Source organism: Hylobates moloch, unplaced genomic scaffold, assembly GCF_009828535.3.
Source record: "Hylobates moloch isolate HMO894 unplaced genomic scaffold, HMol_V3 SCAFFOLD_3, whole genome shotgun sequence".
Taxonomy (NCBI): Eukaryota; Metazoa; Chordata; class Mammalia; order Primates; family Hylobatidae; genus Hylobates; species Hylobates moloch.
The window spans coordinates 171,215,270-171,236,458 of NW_026652278.1; the positions used below are offsets into that span (position 1 = coordinate 171,215,270).

At 37.9% G+C, this 21,189-nt stretch overlaps 1 protein-coding gene across 6 annotated transcripts in view; it reads left to right on the forward strand.

Annotated features, from left to right (window-relative positions):
- TENM3 (teneurin transmembrane protein 3) overlaps window positions 1–21,189 on the forward strand; it is a 1,044,221-nt gene that overhangs the window by 987,135 nt on the left and 35,897 nt on the right. For 3 of the 6 annotated variants that reach the window (XM_058436908.1, XM_058436909.1, XM_058436910.1), the window contains 5 exons: window positions 4,383–4,632; window positions 5,339–5,359; window positions 12,984–13,216; window positions 14,907–15,061; window positions 15,813–16,687. In XM_058436908.1, coding sequence (XP_058292891.1) covers window positions 4,383–4,632; window positions 5,339–5,359; window positions 12,984–13,216; window positions 14,907–15,061; window positions 15,813–16,687 — 1,534 coding nt within the window. The remainder of the gene's footprint in view (window positions 1–4,382; window positions 4,633–5,338; window positions 5,360–12,983; window positions 13,217–14,906; window positions 15,062–15,812; window positions 16,688–21,189) is intronic. The other 3 variants (XM_058436911.1, XM_058436912.1, XM_058436913.1) reach the window with 3 other exon arrangements.

Genomic DNA, 21,189 nt, shown 5'->3' on the forward strand with positions numbered 1-21,189 from the left:
TGAAAGACTGACTTTGGTGTTGCAATGAAAGATCTCTGAGTGGGAGTTGTCAGCACAGATTCACCTAGAGTGTCTCATTCTACAATGAGTCAGTGAGTGTGAGCCAAAGTACTTTAGAAAGGTTTACCAAAAATGGAGGGAGGGGGATTTGTTTTTAAAATAAAGAAAAAAAAATCATGTGACTTCACCAAAATATTTTTAGTAGATTTTAATTCTTGGGTAATTATTCTGAGTATCTAGATTTTTTTTTTTTTTTCAGTTCTTCTTAGACTATCAGGGAAATAAAACATTCTGCCACTCAAATGGGGTCACATATATTGTTACTTGACTTGGGGGAAAAAATGAATAATCTGAGAAAAAACGCAAGAATCAAAAGCGTTCCTAGGAGTAGATCTGATAACATGCTAGTGAATATGCTCTGAAGAAACATGTTTCAAATGCCGCAAACCAAAAGAGGAGTATTCACAAAATATGACCAGCTCAATCTCATCAAGAATATTATTTATTTATCTGAAACGCAATTCTGTTGTCTAGACTGTGTTTCCAACATTTTGCCCACATACTAGCTGCATCTCAGACACAACTTGAAGGGTGCTTTGCTAGAAAAGCAAGACCTTAAGTTAATCTATTAACTTTAGCCTCCTGTCCTAAACCATATCATACTAGTACTCTTTTACTGATAGCCAGAGAAAAATGTCACAATCTCAGCAAAATAATCTAGCTCTTGACTTTGCAGAGGTTTTTGGAAGGTTCAGAATGTTAACTTGACCATGTTATACAATTAAATGTTTATAGTTAGTGGTCACTTTTTCAGATTAATGTTGCTTCAGTGTTCATTCCTCCTTAAAACAATTTTTTTTGTGTGAGTGTTGGAGAGGGTGCATTTTAACCTTCCAAATATATACAGTCTAAAGTAGTTTTCAGACCAGTACTTGAAAATGCTCGTGCTGGGCCTGATGCAGTGGCTTATGCCTGTAATCATCTCAGCACTTTGGGAGGCCAAGGCAGGTGGATCACTTGACGTCAGGAGTTTGAGACCAGCCCGGCCAATGTGATAAAACCCTGTCTCTACAAAATATACAAAAATTAGCCATGTGTGGTAGTACACACCTGTAGTCCCAGCAACTCGGGAGGCTGAGGTGGGAGAATCTCTGGAACCCAGGAGGCGGAGGTTCCAGTGAGCTAAGATCGTGCCACTGCACTCCAGCCTGAGTGACTGACAGAGTGAGACTCTGTCTCAAAAAAACAAAAAAGGAAGAAAATGCTAGTGCCTTCCCTCCAGGAAATAATTAATAGTCTGAGAAAATCAGTGGTAAGGAAACACAAAAAAGCAGAAAAACCCGTCCCTGCTTCACTATTTTATAGCAGTATATTAAGCTCTACACCCCTTCCAGTTATGTCCTGGACATCAGGATGCAGCTCAGTTTGCACCCCAAATTAAGCAGAGCAGATAACTAGTGCCACATGCAGCACACATTGAAAAGGTGGGACTCCTGACCAAGCAGGGGACTCCAGTGTTCTCTCAGAGCCTCTCTTAACTCATCAGTGGTGTCTGAAGCAGTAGTAGTTTCATTCTGTTATATTAGTAGCACAAGGTTCAATCATGGTCTTTTAAAATGCGAAGCCATATGGCAAACATGCTAGTAGCTGCTCTTGATGGAATTATGTAAAATTATATTTCATACAGTTTGAACATATTTCTGTATTCCTTCAGAAGCCCTCTACAAACAAAACTAGGGGAAACATCTCTAGATGCCATTTAGTTATGATGAGAGTATAGGGTAAAGTTCATAACCAATTATCTACAGGATTTCACTCAAGAGATTACAAATCAATAGGAAAACTACAGGCATCTCTGTAGCTCCGGAAAAGCCCATGCCTCAGTAATTCACCATTGTATGATACAACACACAATATTATATTCAGGAGGATTCAGAAATGTGTAGATATTCTTTGTATGTATAATATAAATACACACATATTCTAAACCAGAATAACATGTGGGTAACTTCTATTAAAACATCAGGGCAGATGTAAAAACCGAACTTTCCAAAATACTGTCCTCAAAAAAAAAGTTCTAAATTATAAAATATATTTAGGCCGAGCACGGTGGCTCACACCTGTAATCCCAGCACTTTGGGAGGCTAAGGTGGGCAGATCATTTGAGATCAGGAGTTCCAGACCAGCCTGGCAACATGGTAGAACCCCGTATCTACTAAAAATATGAAAATTAGTCAAGCATGGTGGTGGGCGCCTGTAATCCCAGCTACTTGGGAGGCTGAGGCAGGAGAATCGCTTGAGCCAGGGAGACGGAGGTTGCAGTGAGCCAAGATTGTGCCACTGCACTTCAGCCTGGGCGACAGAGCAAGACTCTGTCTCAAAAATAAATAAAAGAAAATATATGTTATTTTTAAATGTGAGATAACCTCAGCCACAGAGTGAACAGATTGCAGTTTAGAATTTTATCCAAGAACATTTTGACAAGTAGTGGCTTTCCAAAGTGACATGTGTCTAATTGAATAAACAAAGTGATTTGTAGTCATGACAAGGTGGATGAGCTATAGAAAGACATGAAGGAAGCAGAGAAGATGGAAACATAGATGCTGACAGTTATTCGTGCAGGCACCCTGAAACATGGAAATAAATATTCTAATGTTCATCTTTCTGTTCTGTCATCATAGAGAAGAAGCAGGAAGGGCCAATCGTTCAAAGTAATGACTGAATAAATCAGATGTCGTAGAGCAGTAGTCTGACTTGTAGGATTCTTCTGATGAAAATTACACAACTGGCTCTTATAGGAAATTATAGCTCCATAATTATCAACTAACGTAATCACAGAAAGAAGAATCTTAGATATCATTAACGCATTCTTTGAATATTCAAGGCAAAATGCGTTTCACCTCTTGTTATGATCCAGCCTTATTTAGCTTATTTTTCTTAAATTTGAATAAACCTGTTTTATTTTCCCTGATTTCTTTATGTAAATTTGCTATGATTATTACATCACCCAAATAGCAAAGCATTAAAAAAGTAATCACAGAATGCACCTAAAATGTGCTGAGTTATAAGGAGAACATAATTATTCTAATTTCTTCTTCACTTTAAAATTATCCCGAAGTGGGGGAAAAAGCACTTTCTCAAGTTTCCTGATTGTACTTTCGTGGGATTATTCTTTCAACAGTGTATCTGCTAAGAAGTAGAGTCATTATCTCTAAGAACTGCTTTGGAGCATAGAACATTCAATAAATATAATATATGCCACTCTAAAGTCAAAGCAGCAGGTGGTGTATACAGATGATGATAACACATTGAGAAATGTCATAAACTATGCATGGAACAATAGCAGCTGACTACCCCGTGTGCATCACACCAAACTGGAGCCACTGATCTGTATATAGCAATGGCAAAAGCAATAAAATTAGAATCTCAACTCAAATCTAATTTCTAACTAACTATGAAAATATTTAATATTCATTTGGAATCTTTTCTCAGATTTTCACTGAAGACCATAAAAGAGCAGACTGGCATTTTGTCTTGATAAAATTATTGGCACTTCCATGCCTTAAAGCAGAATTCACTTTAAATAATACATTGGCCTTCTACAACAGTTTTGTTATGTTTGACATTTTGAATAACTGCATGTATATGCATTCTCCTATCAATCAATCATCAGATGAGAGCGTACGCAGGAATAGTCCTCTTTGACAGGATAGGTAGAGTTAAAATAAGCCTGTATTATCATTACAGCTTTGGAGTTTGATGTCTATTATTTTCTACCTTTGTTTTCCATAAAGTTAGTTTGTTAACTTTAAAGAAAATTATAAATTCAAAAGAAATTTATATTCCTGGTTCATATTTTTATTAATTGAATATTTTCAATATTGATTAACAATTAGGCAAACTTGTTATTCCCTAAAGAACATTATGTAGAGCCTGTTCTCAAACCTGGTTGCACGTTAAGATCATCTGGAGAGTTTTTCTAAACTTCAGGGCTTAAGGCTGCACCTCAGACAAATTAAACCACCATCTCTCTGGGTGAGAACCAGGCATTAATATTTTTTGGCAACTCCCCAGGCCATTCCAGTGTATAGCCATGACTGATCATCACTGATGTTGAGAACTGGGGTTTTAATTCTTCTTAGTCATTTGTTCCTTTCACCAGCCATGATTTCAGTTCACAGTAGACAGCACTTTTGGTGTATATCCTATGTACTTTATCATGTAATATTTTACACTAGGTAGTTGAATGGAGCTTCAAATAAGAATATCTTAATCCAGACCTAACAGGCATTGAATTATAGTTAAAACAATCATGAACATGTTTGCTTTTCACCTTTACACTTTTTCATCATAAGAAAAACAAGGCACTTTATTTCTTCTAGGTATACTGTACAAGGGAAACGGGGAAAACCAGTTTATCTCCCAGCAGCCTCCAGTCGTGAGTAGTATCATGGGCAATGGGCGAAGGCGCAGCATTTCCTGCCCCAGTTGCAATGGTCAAGCTGATGGTAACAAGCTACTGGCCCCAGTGGCGCTAGCTTGTGGGATCGATGGCAGTCTATACGTAGGCGATTTCAACTATGTGCGGCGGATATTCCCTTCTGGGAACGTAACAAGTGTCTTAGAACTAAGGTATGTCTTTCCTAAATTTGGGCTTTTAACCAAAGCTAAATGTGCCTTTTTTAAAAAAAATGTTGAGTCTGATGTACTAATTTATTCATGTAAAAATGCCATCCCAAGGTTTAAAATTTCCCCCAGAAGGAAGTCAAATTCTTGCTTAAAGAGAAGCATAACACATATATATTGTCCCATAAATGTATTAAAGAGCATGAAGTCACCCAATATATCAAATATCTTACTGATTTCAGTGAATTTTCTGTGCTCTAAAAGGCTAGAGCTATGATTCTTAAATCTCTTTAGAATAGCCCTGTGACATAGGCGTAGCTCTTTTATTTCACAGTGGTTGAAATTAAAGTATAAAATATTTTCCTGTGATTTCAGGACCTGATATTAAATGAACTAAGGCTACAACTTTTAACTAGAATATTGGATCTTCAGGTTGGGTTAATCCATTAGCCATAATGCCAATAGTAAAAGTAACATATTGTCTTTGCTTTGTTCATTTAAGTATGATTTTCAAATCATTCTATTCTGTAAGTTATTTGGTAAGCCCTAGACTACAGAATTCATTTCCAGTATCATTTCTGCCAAGTTGGCAATTTTCCATACAAATAATTAAAATCTCAGAATTCAACTCATTATATTTTAGAAGCCTTTTCTAACTGTTTTTTTTTTTTTTTTTTTTTTTTTTACCTTTTTTTAATCTGCTTCCACCAAGAAATAAAGATTTTAGACATAGGTAAGCATCTTAAGGTTATTGTATATTTTCAAATATCCTTTTCACATTTCAATGTGACCCTCTGAAATTGTTTTCTAAGAATATTTCATCATGAGAGAGGAAACTCAGTATCACAGATCATCAAAGGAATTAAAAGTGCTTAATTGAACAATTATTATGCAATATATTGCAAGTTATTTACATGATATAATTTGAGAAATTTTTTTCAGTTGGTTCATAAAATAAATTTCGTTACAAAAATGTATAAGGAATATCTCTCTATAAAAAATGATTTCCAAGCTTCAGTTACTGACCGACACAATCTAAGCCATGTCAAACAGAATGAGACCTGAAGCACACTAGGAAGGTTTGAGAAGGCTTGCATCGTCCCATGAATACCCAGAACAGGTTGTGTTTTATTGGAGACTCTTTAAGAAGAAGAATCTAGAAATATTTTACCTTGGCAAATTTTTTAAAACGTACAGTTATGTGAACATGTGGCTTGGCAGAGTGAGAGGCCCCAAAGCTGAAGCTTAATTATTAGCTTCCTGGTAAATTCCTCTTTGCCTATAGTTTATATTTTCCTAAAAGTTAGTTAGGAGAATTACTAGATTTAAGAAGTAATGTTTTCATTGCCATTATTATGGAGGAAATGACTTTCTTCAAAGTGAAGGACGAATATAGTTGAAGCAAATATATAGACTCAGAAGTGTTTCATGTTCCGCTTTCTGTGTACACGTAGCTGCAGAAGATACAATAAAGACTTGTATGGACACATTTGATTGAAAAACTTTGCTCAGGATAGAAAAAAAAAGGCGGAGGAAACCGATGTTTTAAAGTAAAGCTAGCAAAAAGCTAGACAGGTTAGACATGCTAGATCTAGTTTGGTCATTAAAATATTTAATGAAATGATATTAGATAGAAACATTAGTAATATTTTATGTGAGGTCTTTTAGATGAATAAGTCAACATAACCCCTGTAAACTGTTGTGTAGTGATTGACAACTAGCAAACAAAAACCAAAGTTCTACTGAAAGATGGATAGCTGTTGCATATCAGGGTGACCAAACCTGGCCCCATGGTCTTTTCCTGAGATCCCCTGTTGATCTTATACTTGCACTTGCAGCCAATAGCTCAAGCACATGCTAAAATCAACACTTCATCTCCCCAGGATACTGAGCGTGCAAAGCTCTGCTATTAGAAACCACAGCAGAATATCAAAAACTTTCTGGTCTTGTTTTCTTGGTAGCTGTGGAGAAAAGAGGAAAGACAGACAGGTTGCACACCAACTAAATGTGAAAATGCTGGAGGCAATACAGAAAAAAACCATCAAAGCAGTTACCTTTTAACAAGCGGGCCTATTCCATGCCGGGCATGGTGCCAGATATTTTATATCCGTTATTGCAGATCCACACAGCAATCCCTCAGGGTTATAGGTGACGTAGTAGAGGCTCCAGGAGGTTTCATATCTTCCCCAAAATACATATCTAAGAAATGGGTAGCAGACAGTTAAACCACTCTAAAAATATGTTCTTTCCACTGCACCACACAGCCGGTTTTTCTGTGTCCCAATGGCTAAGATTCTAGGGGCTCATTCCCCAGGTATGCAAAAAGCAAGACTTATTTCACAATCATTTTACCTGTTATTTAAAGCCATAATCTCTCCCTCTGGGGAAAAAAAAAAATCTATGAGGTTAGTGTTACATCTTTATTAACAGTAGAAATTCATTTTATACTAACTCCTGGTGTTTGGCTGGCAGTGATACTATTGTAATCCCTCTCTCATGATCCTCCATAATCCTCCTCCTCTGTCCATCATCCTAACTACATTTGCACTTCTGCATTTCCTTTATGTGCCGTGCATGAAGAGTACACTTTTTGGGTTTTATATGGATATTTAATTATATGAAATCAATCAGTGTTAACTGATCACCTACCGTGTGTTAGGCACTTTGAAAAATAATAATATAAGACAAAGTACCTGCGCTCAGAACTCACAATCTAGCAGGGGAGACAAGGTATATATGTGACAAATATAACATTATCAGTTTCATTCTTTGACACCTAATCATACCTGTGGTCCATGGTTTCAAATGTGAGAATAGTTCTGTGAAGGAAGAGATTATTGGGAGTTGGCAGTATGGTAAGGAAACATTTTCTGGAAGGGCTGATATTTGAGCTAGGTCTAAAAATGAAGTCTGCTTAAATAGAACAGCAAGAAGAAGAGAGGGCAGTCATGAAGAAATAGAGAAAGCAAGTAAAGTTACCGGGGACTGGGGGAGAGCTGAACAAGACATGTTCTGAGAGTAATCAGACCCACCTGAATGGAATGGGGGGTTCATGGTGGTAATCACGAGAGATACAGGCAGAAAGGCAGGGGAGAGTCAGACTGCTTGGGGCCTTGAGTGCTCTAAGGATACCTGACACAGTGGGGACCCATTTTAGGATCCTGAACAAGTGGCATACTCAAAGTGGCCTTTTAGGAAGAGTAATTTGGTGTCACAGTTCAAAATGATTCAACATCAGATCAATTAGAAAGCTGTTGCACCTTGAGATGCTAGAGAACCTACAATAGCATGGTTAGCGGTGAAGAAAGCCAAGCGATAAAATAAAGGGAAGGAGAGAATGGAGAGTCTTTGTCTAAGTGATAAGAAAGAGGAAGATGTAGAGAATGTGTAAGGTCTTTGAGCCCAAATCATCAAATATGATCATGTCATTGATAAAACAGGGATTCCATTTGCTTCGTAAGTAATAAAATTGACCTAGCAAAGTCAACATATTTTAGTTCATTGGAACTTCTTCTTTTAGCTTAAAAAAGTAAAGTTCTTTTCAGGTGCTTCTTCCTGTGTACCTGCCTATCGTTATCTTCCCTTTCCTGGTTAATAAGATCCTTCCTGGCGTGCTCCCTATCCTCGCTTTCTTGGGCAGCATAAGAGTCATGAGAGGCTTAGGAACAGGTCATAGGAAGAAAAATAAACTGAAAAGTGTGTCTAAATCTACAAAAGGAATGGTGTTGCCATTCGTTAATGATTAAAATATAAAAATGCACACTTTTTAGCCTCTTCTATATTTCATATACTATAAACAGTCTCATTAATTGGACTAATGGGGGAATAAAAATATTGAATAAAAATTAACAAAAACACATTGTCTTATTTTAAAATTCAGAGAGTATTCTGTTATATCAAACTCATAAGCACCACCAGGATATTACATGAAATAAAAATTCTTAGCTATACTTTAATGAATAGATATAAATATTACTGATCAACATATTAAATTTTTTATATGAGTAGAAGCTGCCACAATGCTTTAAAAATGTCTTTCTTTTAGATATACCAAACATGTCCTTCTCTGATGTTTATAGTATTAGTTTGCTAACGAACCCCTTTAATATGTAGTAAATAGTAAATTTTATCTCATCCTAGTTCCAATTCTCACACATTCCAAAATTTAAAAATTGCATTAACTGATACCAGCCAAAGGGCACTTAAACATGTAGAACTAAAAATCAACTTTGTGAATTTTATATTACCAATTAAAGGATCAAAGAAAGTGTCAATCATAAGTCTGTGAATTTGAATCCATTAAAGTTTAGATATCAAATTATAAAAATTTTATTCAGCACTCCTTATTGACTTAGTATTTAAAAATCAGGCAGGCATGGAAATATCACACCCCAAGTCGCTGCTTGCAATATTCTAAACGGTCTTTTGGTTACCATAAAACAAGCCGTTTTACTTTTATATATGAATATAGTTTGTTATGCTTCTTCAAATGTCTTGTGTTCTAAAGGCTGTGGCACAGTTTCCAACTCAAAAGATAGAAATGCTAATAATGTCTGTTCTCTGGCGTGTTCTTTGTGAATATTTCTCTAGTCTAAGAAGGTTGAATTATGACAAAATAAATGAGCAAATCCAGCCTGTACTTATCACTGGATCTGTGTCTAATTGGATGAGACTAGAGAAGATGTCTTGATAATTGTGATGATCTGGGCAATTCGGGATGAGTTAAGAATCAAGGTGTAATATACTAAACGTTCTTAACTTGATCTCAGTTTCCTTGATTTTGCTATTAGTCAAAATTGTAATATTTCAAACCTTTCTGAAATAGTGAAATCTCAATCAATCACATAAGAATGCTGCTGTGCTTCTGCTAAGCAGAGATTTCCCCAAACCAAGCGTTTTGAAAATCCCTGTGCTCCAGCTGCTAGCTGCAGCCGGTTCCATCGTGGTAGCCTCACGTTTTCACAGTAGATAGATTACTGACCTAAAAATTCACCACTCATTTGTACCCACACACCCGCCTCTTTAGTGCTTTGGCTTCTCAGAAAGTTGGAAAGCAAGCACTAGCTCACACTGTCAACTCTCTGTGCTTAAATTAGGTGACCTTGAATCCCAGTCCTATGGCATATGATTCAGAGCTTCACTGCCACCAGTCTGTCAACTAGAAATATCCAGACTCACTTTTTTTCCTTTTAGTACTTCCATGCTGATCCCTCTTTTCATTTAGGAGAGACCGGCATCTAACAACCAGCTCTAATTTGCCAGGCTAGCCTGCACCGCTGGGAATTTGTCAAGTTCTCATTTCTTACCATCCTGTGGGGAATATTTCCAGAGGCTAATTCTCTTCTCTAGGGCCACTTAGACTCCCCCACATTTGTTCTTCTGGACGTTAGAGTTGCGTCCAAAAGTACAGCTTTCATTTGTCAGACATTTTTAAAGCCACTGACATTTGTTGCCTGATGGAGAAATTTCTATGTCTTCTAGGAAGGAGATGCTTCAGGACAGGAAATAAGCAAATATAAGCACCACTTTGGGCATTCTCTCATTACTTCCCCACTAGAATAAAACTGATGACAATAAAGGCAAAGCTTATGACTTGAATGTCCATTTGTTTCTGCACCAAGAAAACTCACGTCCCATAGCTAAAGAGGATGCCACCACCACGGAAGCTGCCACCTCAAAAATCTGTTTGTTTTTTCTCAAAATGAGGGCATCCTGAGGAAGTGTGCATGATTCATTTACCACAAATGAGTCATCATTGTTCATCATTACTCTCTAAACAATTTAAAGTGGGTATATTAAGATGAGTCTTCATTATTTTAATAGTTTAGGATATTATAAACTGCTGTTATAACAGCAGAAGTAAGAAAACAAATTTAAACCTAACCAAGTTTAGGTTTAACAAACCTAAACCTAAACCAAGTTTAAACCTAGTCAGTTTTTTCTTTTAATATTTTCAGAAACAACTCATACTTTAGTTAATTATTGTATTCCTGCACTTTCTAAGGTTATAAGGCAAAAGACATTGCACTGTAAGAAGAGACAGGACAAAAGCGAGTATAAGGACAGTTAATTCTTAGTGAGTATGTAGTATGCGCTAGTCCGTGTTCTAAGGATCTTACATATATAGTTCGTGTAATCCTCCCAGCATCCTGTGAAATATGTATTATTATCACCACCTTTACAGGTAAGGAACCTGAGGCACAGATAAGTTAGACAACATGCCCAGATCATACATTTAGTGTTAGTAATGAAGTTAGGACTTAAACCCAGGCAATCAGGTACAGAGTTCATACTCAAAAGATATACAACTGAGAAGAAAAAAATACTTGTGTTATGTATACACGAGTGTATGCATACCATGTACACAGCTATTCACAGTTAACTGTATAATCAGGGAGGTAGGAAAGACTAGAGGGGCCTCTACAATGGCATGTCTTTCAAAGTAGACTCAGCTTGGTGGAGTTGCAACTCTGTCACCAATTATACATACCTGAAAGACCAGCTCTGTCAACATTAGACTGTTTATAGAAAGGAAAAAAAAAAAAAAAAACCTCTGTAAAATTGCTCTGAATGTTGTATTGGTATGTAACCCTTCACTTCTTACAAAGTAATAAACTACCACATTAAGGGATGCAATATGTGTTGCTGCATTTAAAATTGTAGGCATCAACTTAGGAAAATGATATAATAACACTTAGCATAGCAAATGGATCATTTGGCATAACCCAGTTGTTCTGAAATGTTTTTCTTGTATAATGACTTGCATCTTTCTGAGTTCATCTTACTTTTTACCATTTCACACACATTTACACACTCTAAGACATCTTGCTCTAGTCTGTCTTTTGTCACTCAAAGATATTAAAGGCTGGAAAGGAGATCCCAAAGCTGAAGGACATACAAAGCTCAAGCCTTTGTATGTCTTTGTATTTCTCTGTATACTAATCACAGCCTAAGAGTCTCAGAGCTCCCCGAGGCCTCTGCAGACTCCATGTGTGATCTGCTGTCCTCCACTAAAACATGAGAAACACTTACACGATTTTAAGAATAGAATCTCTTACAGGAATGATAAAGTATATCTATTCAGCACTTCGAGGGAAGATCATTAAGTAGTGAAAATTGTTTTATTAGAACCTAACCTCATTAGTAATGAGGAGACTACTGCATCACTATTAGAATAAAAATATTCATATAGGTAGGTTTATTCTAAATATTTTAGATGTTCACAAATAAAATAAATGGAAACAAGCGTGTGTGTGTGTGTGTGTGTGTGTGTGTGTGTGTGTAGCTGTATGTGGAAAGAGGGAGAGGAAGAGAGAGAATGAGAATTAATTAGTGTAACTAAGTTCGTCATCAAAAGATACATGGTAGATTCCCATCATGTTGACATCTTGGTTGGGACACCAAATCATTTAAATTATTTTTCAGGTTTTCGTTCAGAAGGCGGTCGTTGCACACGTACAAGATTACATTAATTTTAAGAATGTGGCATTGTTTGTAAGGATATTAACTTTTTAATTCCAATGATACGTCATAATTTGTCCCCTCCTTAGCAGTGTCGGGCTTACCATTTTTTACAAGTAATGGGACATAAAATGTTTTACATTTGCATTTCTTCATATTTACAAAACTGAGGCACTACATTTTGTATGCCACCACATTCATAGACAGGTTTCAGAGCAGCTCAGTACACAAACTTTAGAAAGAAAACTGAAGGATCCAGCATCCTAGTGCACTGCCACAGGCCACCAACTAAGACTCCCCCGTACACTTGAACGACCTCATTTTAATATTTAACCCCATAGGACAGACACTGGCACTTTTCTGGATTATGATAGAGCAACCAAGACAGATACGGTGGTACATTTCTTCAGGGGGAGGGTTTTTAGTTTGAAAGGATAATACCCTATGGCGAGGTATGAGTGGAATCAGTAGTATATTGTACTTCACTGGAGAATTTGATGGAGACATGCTTCCCCTGGAATAAACTTTATGTCCCTCATTCAGGGGCAGTTTTTTAATGGCTTTGCACTGAGCACAAAAGATTTAGACAATTTGCTTCTTTGTTTTAGGCTAGACACATATTGCCTTTTAAAAGTAATATTTTTTAAGATGACTGTTAGTAAATTGTTGAATCCTCAGCATCAGGCAAGGAAGGCAAACAGTAATATCAGAGAAATGCTACCTGTGAGCACATCTTTTAAGTCATTATTAAATAGACAGTACTATTCATGTCTAGTCTTTAATCATGGATTCCAGACTATAATCAGTTTCTCATGATCTGTTTTATTTTGCTTTTAATTTCCCTCTGTGTATTAGGAGTAACTCCCTTTGATGTTTATGTATGATCCTTTTCACAGCAGCAACCCAGCTCATAGATACTACCTTGCAACAGATCCAGTCACAGGAGATTTGTACGTTTCTGACACAAACACCCGCAGAATTTATCGCCCAAAGTCACTTACCGGGGCAAAAGACTTGACTAAAAATGCAGAAGTCATCGCAGGGACGGGGGAGCAGTGCCTTCCGTTTGACGAAGCAAGATGTGGGGATGGAGGGAAGGCCGTGGAAGCCACACTCATGAGTCCCAAAGGTACCAGCAGTTGGCGATTTGAGGATTTCTTTTTATTTATTAAAAAAAAAAAAAGGGTAGAAAATCCATTTAGTGCCTAGTCATGTTTAATCCTGAGTCTAACTTTTTACCTTTGACAGTGTTCTGGAAAGCGGTTTCACATCTAGGGTTTTCAAAAGCCATGTAGCATGAAACTGCTAGAATCCTAACTTGGTTTTACAGTAAATATTAGGTTCTTGGCATTTTTTATTATCATACCATTTTTTTCAGCTCTTCAAAGAATGAAGCAACTACTCTAATTCAGGTCACATCCTGTTAAACTTCAAGGAAGTATCCAAATTCTTTCATAGTCCTGGAATTTCTTTGTCATGAATGAGTCCCAGGCTTCTTTAAAACCCATCACTAAGCAACCCTGTGAGCCCTCACCCTCTTTGGAGAGCTGTTAAACTTTTGTTTCTATGCCATGGGAAAAAATCCTTGCTGAGAGGAATTTTTGGAGGTAACAAGGGCTAAAAAACTTCTACGTGGTAAAGGCTTTTAAACCAGGCAGGAATGATTCCCTGCTCATTATGCCACTCAATACAATGTTTTTGGTTTGGGGCCTTTATTTTTTTCATGGTAGCTGCTATTATGTGAACAAGGACTGGAAAAAAGTATCTGTACAGGCCGGGCGCGGTGGCTCACGCCTGTAATCCCAGCACTTTGGGAGCCCGAGGCGGGCGGATCACGAGGTCAGGAGATCGAGACCATCCTGGCTAACACGGTGAAACCCCATCTCTACTAAAAAATAAAAAAATTAGCCAGGCGAGGTGGCGGGCCCCTGTAGTCCCAGCTACGCAGGAGGCTGAGGCAGGAGAATGGCGTGAACCCCGGGGGACGGAGCCTGCAGTGAGCCGAGATCACGCCACTGCACTCCAGCCTGGGTGAAAGAGTGAGACTCCTTCTCAAAAAAAAGAAAAAAAAGTATCTGTACTGAATTATTCATAATAGAAAATTTCATTGTAACAGGGTCCACAAAACACTAACCTTGGCTTAGATCTATTTTTGTTAGAAGGATATGGTTACTGTAAATTAGCTGGAATGGAATTTGAAACTGGTTCTATAATTTATAGACCACAACATTATATAATCATTATCATTTATATTTGAAACATACAGGTATTAACTGTGTGATACAAATACTCACAAGAGATTCTGACAAAATTGGATAATTCCCTTACTGAATTTTGTTTTTTGAGACGGAGTCTCACTCTGTCGCCCAGGCTGGAGTGCAATGGCGCGATCTCGGCTCACTGCAACCTCCGCCTCCCGGGTTCAAACCATTTTTCTGCCTCAGCCTCCCAAATAGATGGGACTACAGGCTCACGCTGCCACACCCAGCCTTTTTTTTTTTTGTATTTTTTAGTAGAGACAGGGTTTCACCGTGTTGCCCAGGCTGGTCTCGAACTCCTGAGCTCAGGCAGTCCGCCTGCCTCAGCCTCCCAAAGTGCTAGGATGGCAGGCGTGAGCCACCATGCCCTGCCTCCTTACTGAATTTTTAATTTATTTGTATTATAAATGCCTATGTTGGATGTATTTGCAATCTCCAGTCCTACCTGCTACCTGTCACCCATGTTGTCACTGGGTTAAATAATTGAGTTTAATAATGGGCCTAATAATCAAAAGTAATCCTTTCTGAAAAATTAGTAATACTCGCTTCTCTCAAATACAGGAATGGCAGTTGATAAGAATGGATTAATCTACTTTGTTGATGGAACCATGATTAGGAAAGTTGACCAAAATGGAATCATATCAACTCTCCTGGGCTCTAACGATTTGACTTCAGCCAGACCTTTAACTTGTGACACCAGCATGCACATCAGCCAGGTAGTTAAATACTAAGCTGACTTGTTTGTTTTTCCTCTGGGTGACTTGACTTAGTCAGTAGACTATGATGGCACCATATTAAACTGCATATATCATGTGTTGCAGTTGTTCTCATAGGGCAGTTCCATTTACATGTATCACAGGAGCTAATAAAAAGTTATTTTCTTCTATAATTCTGCATTTGATGAATTCAGTGAGATACAGAACAGTTATCACTAAGAAATGCTAAGCATTTGTAATAAAATACCAGTAAAATAGCAGCATGCAGGTATTCTAAAAAGAACCAAACAGCTTAAATCTCTAATCTTTTGATTGCATGAGCTCCTTAAGTAGTAGAGAGAACCCACTATGATTAGTCCCAAGGGACTTATATTTAGAATTAGAAACTTTACTATTGGCCCGATTGAAAACACCATAGAATACTAACCTATTCATAACCTAGAAAGCCATAAGGAACCTGTGTGTTCATAGCTCATTGATATATGTTGACTCACTACTTAGAGGCTAATTTGCTATTTGCCTGTAACTAGCAAATCTTTCTGTGAGCTGAATTTTAAAGTAAAGTGTTATTTCCTATATCTATCTTCATTCATTACTTTTTGGTTTATTTTACTGAGGCTATTGAAAAAACTATTATCAAACAGTTTATCTCAGATTAATGCCAATTTCCCTGAATGGTCTAATTTACCCTTCTGGCGAATTAACTGTAGTGCAGTAACTTACTAACCAGGCCGTTTCTTTTTTTATTAAGGTACGTCTGGAATGGCCCACTGACCTAGCCATTAACCCTATGGATAACTCCATTTATGTCCTGGATAATAATGTAGTTTTACAGATCACTGAAAATCGTCAAGTTCGCATTGCTGCTGGACGGCCCATGCACTGTCAGGTTCCTGGAGTGGAATATCCCGTGGGGAAGCACGCAGTGCAGACAACACTGGAATCAGCCACTGCCATTGCTGTGTCCTACAGTGGGGTCCTGTACATTACTGAAACTGATGAGAAGAAAATTAACCGGATAAGGCAGGTCACAACAGATGGAGAAATCTCCTTAGTGGCCGGAATACCTTCAGAGTGTGACTGCAAAAATGATGCCAACTGTGACTGTTACCAGAGTGGAGATGGCTACGCCAAGGATGCCAAACTCAATGCCCCATCCTCCCTGGCTGCTTCTCCAGATGGTACACTGTATATTGCAGATCTAGGGAATATCCGGATCCGGGCTGTGTCAAAGAATAAGCCTTTACTTAACTCTATGAACTTCTATGAAGTTGCGTCTCCAACTGATCAAGAACTCTACATCTTTGACATCAATGGTACTCACCAATATACTGTAAGTCTAGTCACTGGTGACTACCTGTACAATTTCAGCTACAGCAATGACAATGATATTACCGCTGTGACAGACAGCAATGGCAACACCCTTAGAATTAGACGGGACCCAAATCGCATGCCAGTTCGAGTGGTGTCTCCCGATAACCAAGTGATATGGTTGACAATAGGAACAAATGGATGTTTGAAAAGCATGACTGCTCAAGGACTGGAATTAGTTTTGTTTACTTACCATGGCAATAGTGGCCTTTTAGCCACTAAAAGCGATGAAACTGGATGGACAACGTTTTTTGAGTAAGTATATGAAAATTCTACTCTGATTATAAAATGCTGTGACATAATATCATCTATAATAGCAATATAATCTTAAGGGCTGGAGGATTCCGTGTTTTTGAGAGCCTAGAGCTTCTATAATTTTTGGGTCCCGGCTGGGCATGGTGGCTTATTCCCATAGTCTCAGCTCCTGGGGAGGCTGAGACGGGAGGATTGCTTCAGCCCAGGAGTTTGAGGCCACAGTGAGCTATGATTGTGCCACTGCACTCCGGGCTGAGTGACAGAGCCAGAACGTATCTCTAAAGAAAAAAAAAATTAGATTCCTCTTTCTGAGAAAGAAGACAAAATTGCAAGATACAAGATGCAGGGCCTTGGAAAGGGAAGGGACTCATGTAAGGGAGAAGCCCAAAGCTTAAGTTTCAGCTGGCTTCATGGTCAATTTACCTTTACTTAAGAATTAACATCTTGCTTCCAATAGACCTAGCGTCTTAGCAGCAAACCTTCTGAGAAGCATCCTGCAGCTATGGTTTGGGGCATAAAGCCTTTGGCTCTAGGTTTGCCCACCTGATAAAGCTGACTGTATCAGGAGCTTGCATTGAAGAAAAACTTCAAAAACATTTACAGTGAACTTTGCTGATTACATAGAAGGGCTTAAGTTTTTGTAATCAGTTACCGGAGAAGCTACACTGTGCCTTAAAGAACCTTACAACTAAATGCAAGTCAGGAATTGCCGTTTGTTACCTGAAAGCATGTGAAGAGGCAGGAGTCTCATTCAGCCAGGGTGTTCCACTAGATAGCGTGGAGTGGTGGCCCGGGCACTGTGCTGTCTAAACAGTCACGTCGCGCGAGTCACTGAGAATGAAAGGAGAATCAGCCGTTGAGTATGTCATGGCATGTATAAATGCATTCTCAGTTGCTTGTTCACTTGACTCAGTTGTACAAGCCATGAGGGGAAATGAGATATGCAGAGATGGCATGTTGACAAATGCAAAATAGTCTTTGAAATGAATCCTGAGTTCCTTAGTGTGGTTTTCACAATGATATGCTGAAGCAAAAGTATTTCTTTCTGTAGGAGAACACCTCTAAAATTATAATAAAAGTCAGTAGAAAAAATGACTCAATATACAAATATTTTCTGTACAGCTTTTCTGGAATGTATCTTATACATAAAGCTTAGTTCTCCTGTAGCTTGAATTGCTTTTCTTTTTTGACAGATTCCCTTTTAATAAAATGACTGTTAGCCAGCAGCATGATTTTATCAGAGGAACAAACCTTTTCAATTGAATTACATTAAAATTCTGTTCTTAGCATTCCTTTTGCTCATTTTAGTATCGCAATAGGAAAGGAATAAATTGGAAGTTAATGGAAAGCACTTCCTTTGCACTGTTTTCAAAGTGATCGCAGGCTAGATTGCCGACGAGGCAAAAAAGAGCACAGGAAAAGTGCTGCCATCAGATGAGACTGGGCAGGAGAGCTGCTCTGATTCTAAGATCTTCAGGAGGCCGGGCACGGTGGCTCACACCTGTAATCCCAGCACTTTGGGAGGCCGAGGTGGGCGGATCACGAGGTCAGGAGATCAAGACCATCCTGGCTAACACGGTGAAACCCTGTCTCTACTAAAAATACAAAAAATTAGCCAGGCGTGGTGGCACGTGCCTATAGTCCCAGCTAATTGGGAGGCTGAGGCAGAAGAATGGCATGAACCTGGGGAGGCAGAGGTTGCAGTGAGCCGAGATGGTGCCACTGCACTCCAGCCTGGGCAACAGAGCGAGATTCCGTCTCAAAAAAAAAAAAAAAAAAAAGATCTTCAGGAGATGGTGGCGGCATTGGTAGGGTTTCAGTTTAGTTGAAAGCAGGGGAAACATAGAGAAATAAGATTTTAGTATAGTCTGTACTCAAGCCCTGCTCTCTGGGCCATTTTTGAATGTGTCCTTATTCATTCCCAGGAGTTCATTGTATGGGTTAGTGCTGACACTTGAACTTCCTGCAGCAGATACAGTGGTTTGCTTATGGCCTACACATGCATTTTAATCAAGTTTGGAAAATTAGAGAAATTTCACTGGTGGAGCTGATGTGGGATAGTATAAACCAATTTGGATTTTTTACCTTTTAAAGAAATGATAGTGCAAAAAAGAAGATCTATTTCTCTAGTAACAAATAACCTCCAAGAATTTCAGACTTAGGAATTGGCAGACTGGCTGAAGTAGGAGTTGGGTTGGCAAGCCAATCTTGGATATAATGGGAAAACATTATTTTAAAGAATGAAAAGTTTTAATTAATTAAAACACATCAAAATCACATTTTCACCAATACTCATTACATGTCAGTATATCTATTAAATCTTATAACTAGATAAATTGCTGTAAGGGCAACTAAACTATTCCAAAAAGCATTATTAAAATATCTTACCAAATATCACCCTCCCAATTTTATATATATACATATATATAAAAGAATATCATAATTTAACAAACCAGTGTTTAAAAATGACTTTTCTAACAAAATTAACAGAAATACTGCTTTTAAAAACCAGTGTTTTGTTAATTTTCCTCATAAGCTGTCTACAGCAAAGACGACTAAAAAATTTCTAAGAAACCTTTATGCATTTTGCAAAATAATGTGTTAAAAAAGAGCACTTAACCCAAGGAATTCAGAATCATCGTGTCAGAATGACAAATGATCATTTTTTTTTCTTCCCATACATTCTTGTAATTTGGCTGTGAAAGAACAAAGGCAGCCTCTTCTAAGGGTCAGAAACTTTAAAACACATTCAAAAGGAAATGCACAAAAAGAAAAGGGTGGGGGTAGGTGTCATTATCAGGCCACCCCTCCAGAAGCACTGTCTGTGTTCAGACACAGCAGCACGTATTGCCTGTGTAAGTTTGAGACGGTTAATGGGCAAACTCAACCCCTGTCGCTACTCATCAGAGCCTTGACAACAGAGTTTCTGCTGCTCGTCTCCTGACCTGGGTGTGCGGCGGGATGTGAGCGTCCTAATAGAGGCAGCAGGGGGTCTGTGAATCCCTGTCAGAATGCCTTTGTTTTTGTAGTTATTGGTGAACTGGCCGACTCCCAGAATATTAGTACGTATCTGTAATATTTCCCTTCATTTTTTAGAGTACCATGTGTCTATGTGTCTACTTTAGACCTTACAAAGGGTAGCCGGTAAGTTCACAAAGAAGGGATTTGACAAGTTTGACAATGGCCAGAGTGTTACCAAAACCACAACGAGATTGTGAAAAAAAAATTGCCATCCCCCACTGAAAAACACCTGTTTTCTATGACTTTCATGACACCAGTCCCTTGAGCTCTGATAACATGCTCTATAATCATCTTCCTGCACAAATACCTTGCACAGAAAAGTTAAACTTTTCAGCTCAAATTCCTATTTGTATATGGCCAGCTTTCTGACTAGCCTGGTGTCTTAAAAGCCTTGAGATTAAAGCTTTTGTAGGATAGAAACAGATGGAAGAAGATCTGGAATCAATAAATTTGCCTACTGATAAAAATACACTTGTCATACTTCCTTCCAAAGAAATTTTAAAAGAGAATTAGTTCCAATTACTTACCTTACATGTTTTTATTTTTTTCTTGGTACAAACTTTAGTGTACCACTAACGTGTCACAGTATTGGTATAAGTACAAAATGAAATGTAAAAGTATTTCATAAAATGCAAACTTTGATTATCTTTGTGGCTCCCCACCACTCCTGAATGTTGCTGTGGGTATAGAACTCTCCCAATAGGTATTTGTTGAATGAAGAAATAGAAAAATAAATCAAAGATATAAACAGGTCAGTGTTTATTTGCAGAGAAGAGTCTGGTAAAACCAGAAGCTGGCATTTGCCAAGGTTCCACTGAGAGAATACCTATAAACGCTCTTTTGCGTTCTAAGTTAGTTCACACCTCCGTACCAATAGTGAATGTTGAAAATGTTAACATTACCCATTTTTGTTACTGATTTTTAAAAATATTTACCCAATATTGCATGTTTGCTCACTGTATTTTGCTTTACAAAATAAGGACTTCCTCAGTTGATCTTGTTATTCCAATAATTAAACAAAAAAATAACTTCCTATTGATAGCACTATCTTCTGAAATGCTGGTGTTAAACACAGAAAACTTTTCCCATGCAAATACAGTTAAAGGATATTATTGTATCTGGTATCAGAAAGGATTCTAGGAGAAGAAAGCCTGATTCCCAATAAGGTTTTTATCAATCACCGATAAAGTAAGTAGGGTGATTCTTCAGGGTACACAGATGGGGTTTCTTCAGCATGATAACTGTCATTTTGAAAACTAGAGATATCATCTGCTTCTCGGTGGCAGTTTCTCTCCATGTTACTTATAATTATTATGTCCCTATTGTGATTCATTACAGAAGTGGCCAATATATTTAGACATGCTACTGGATGGTATGGTGGGAAGACCACATTAGGTATCAGATGGTTTATAACTCAGCTTTGCAATCACTGAGTTAGACTAATAGTTTCATGGGCTAAATAATTATTCATTACTGACTGA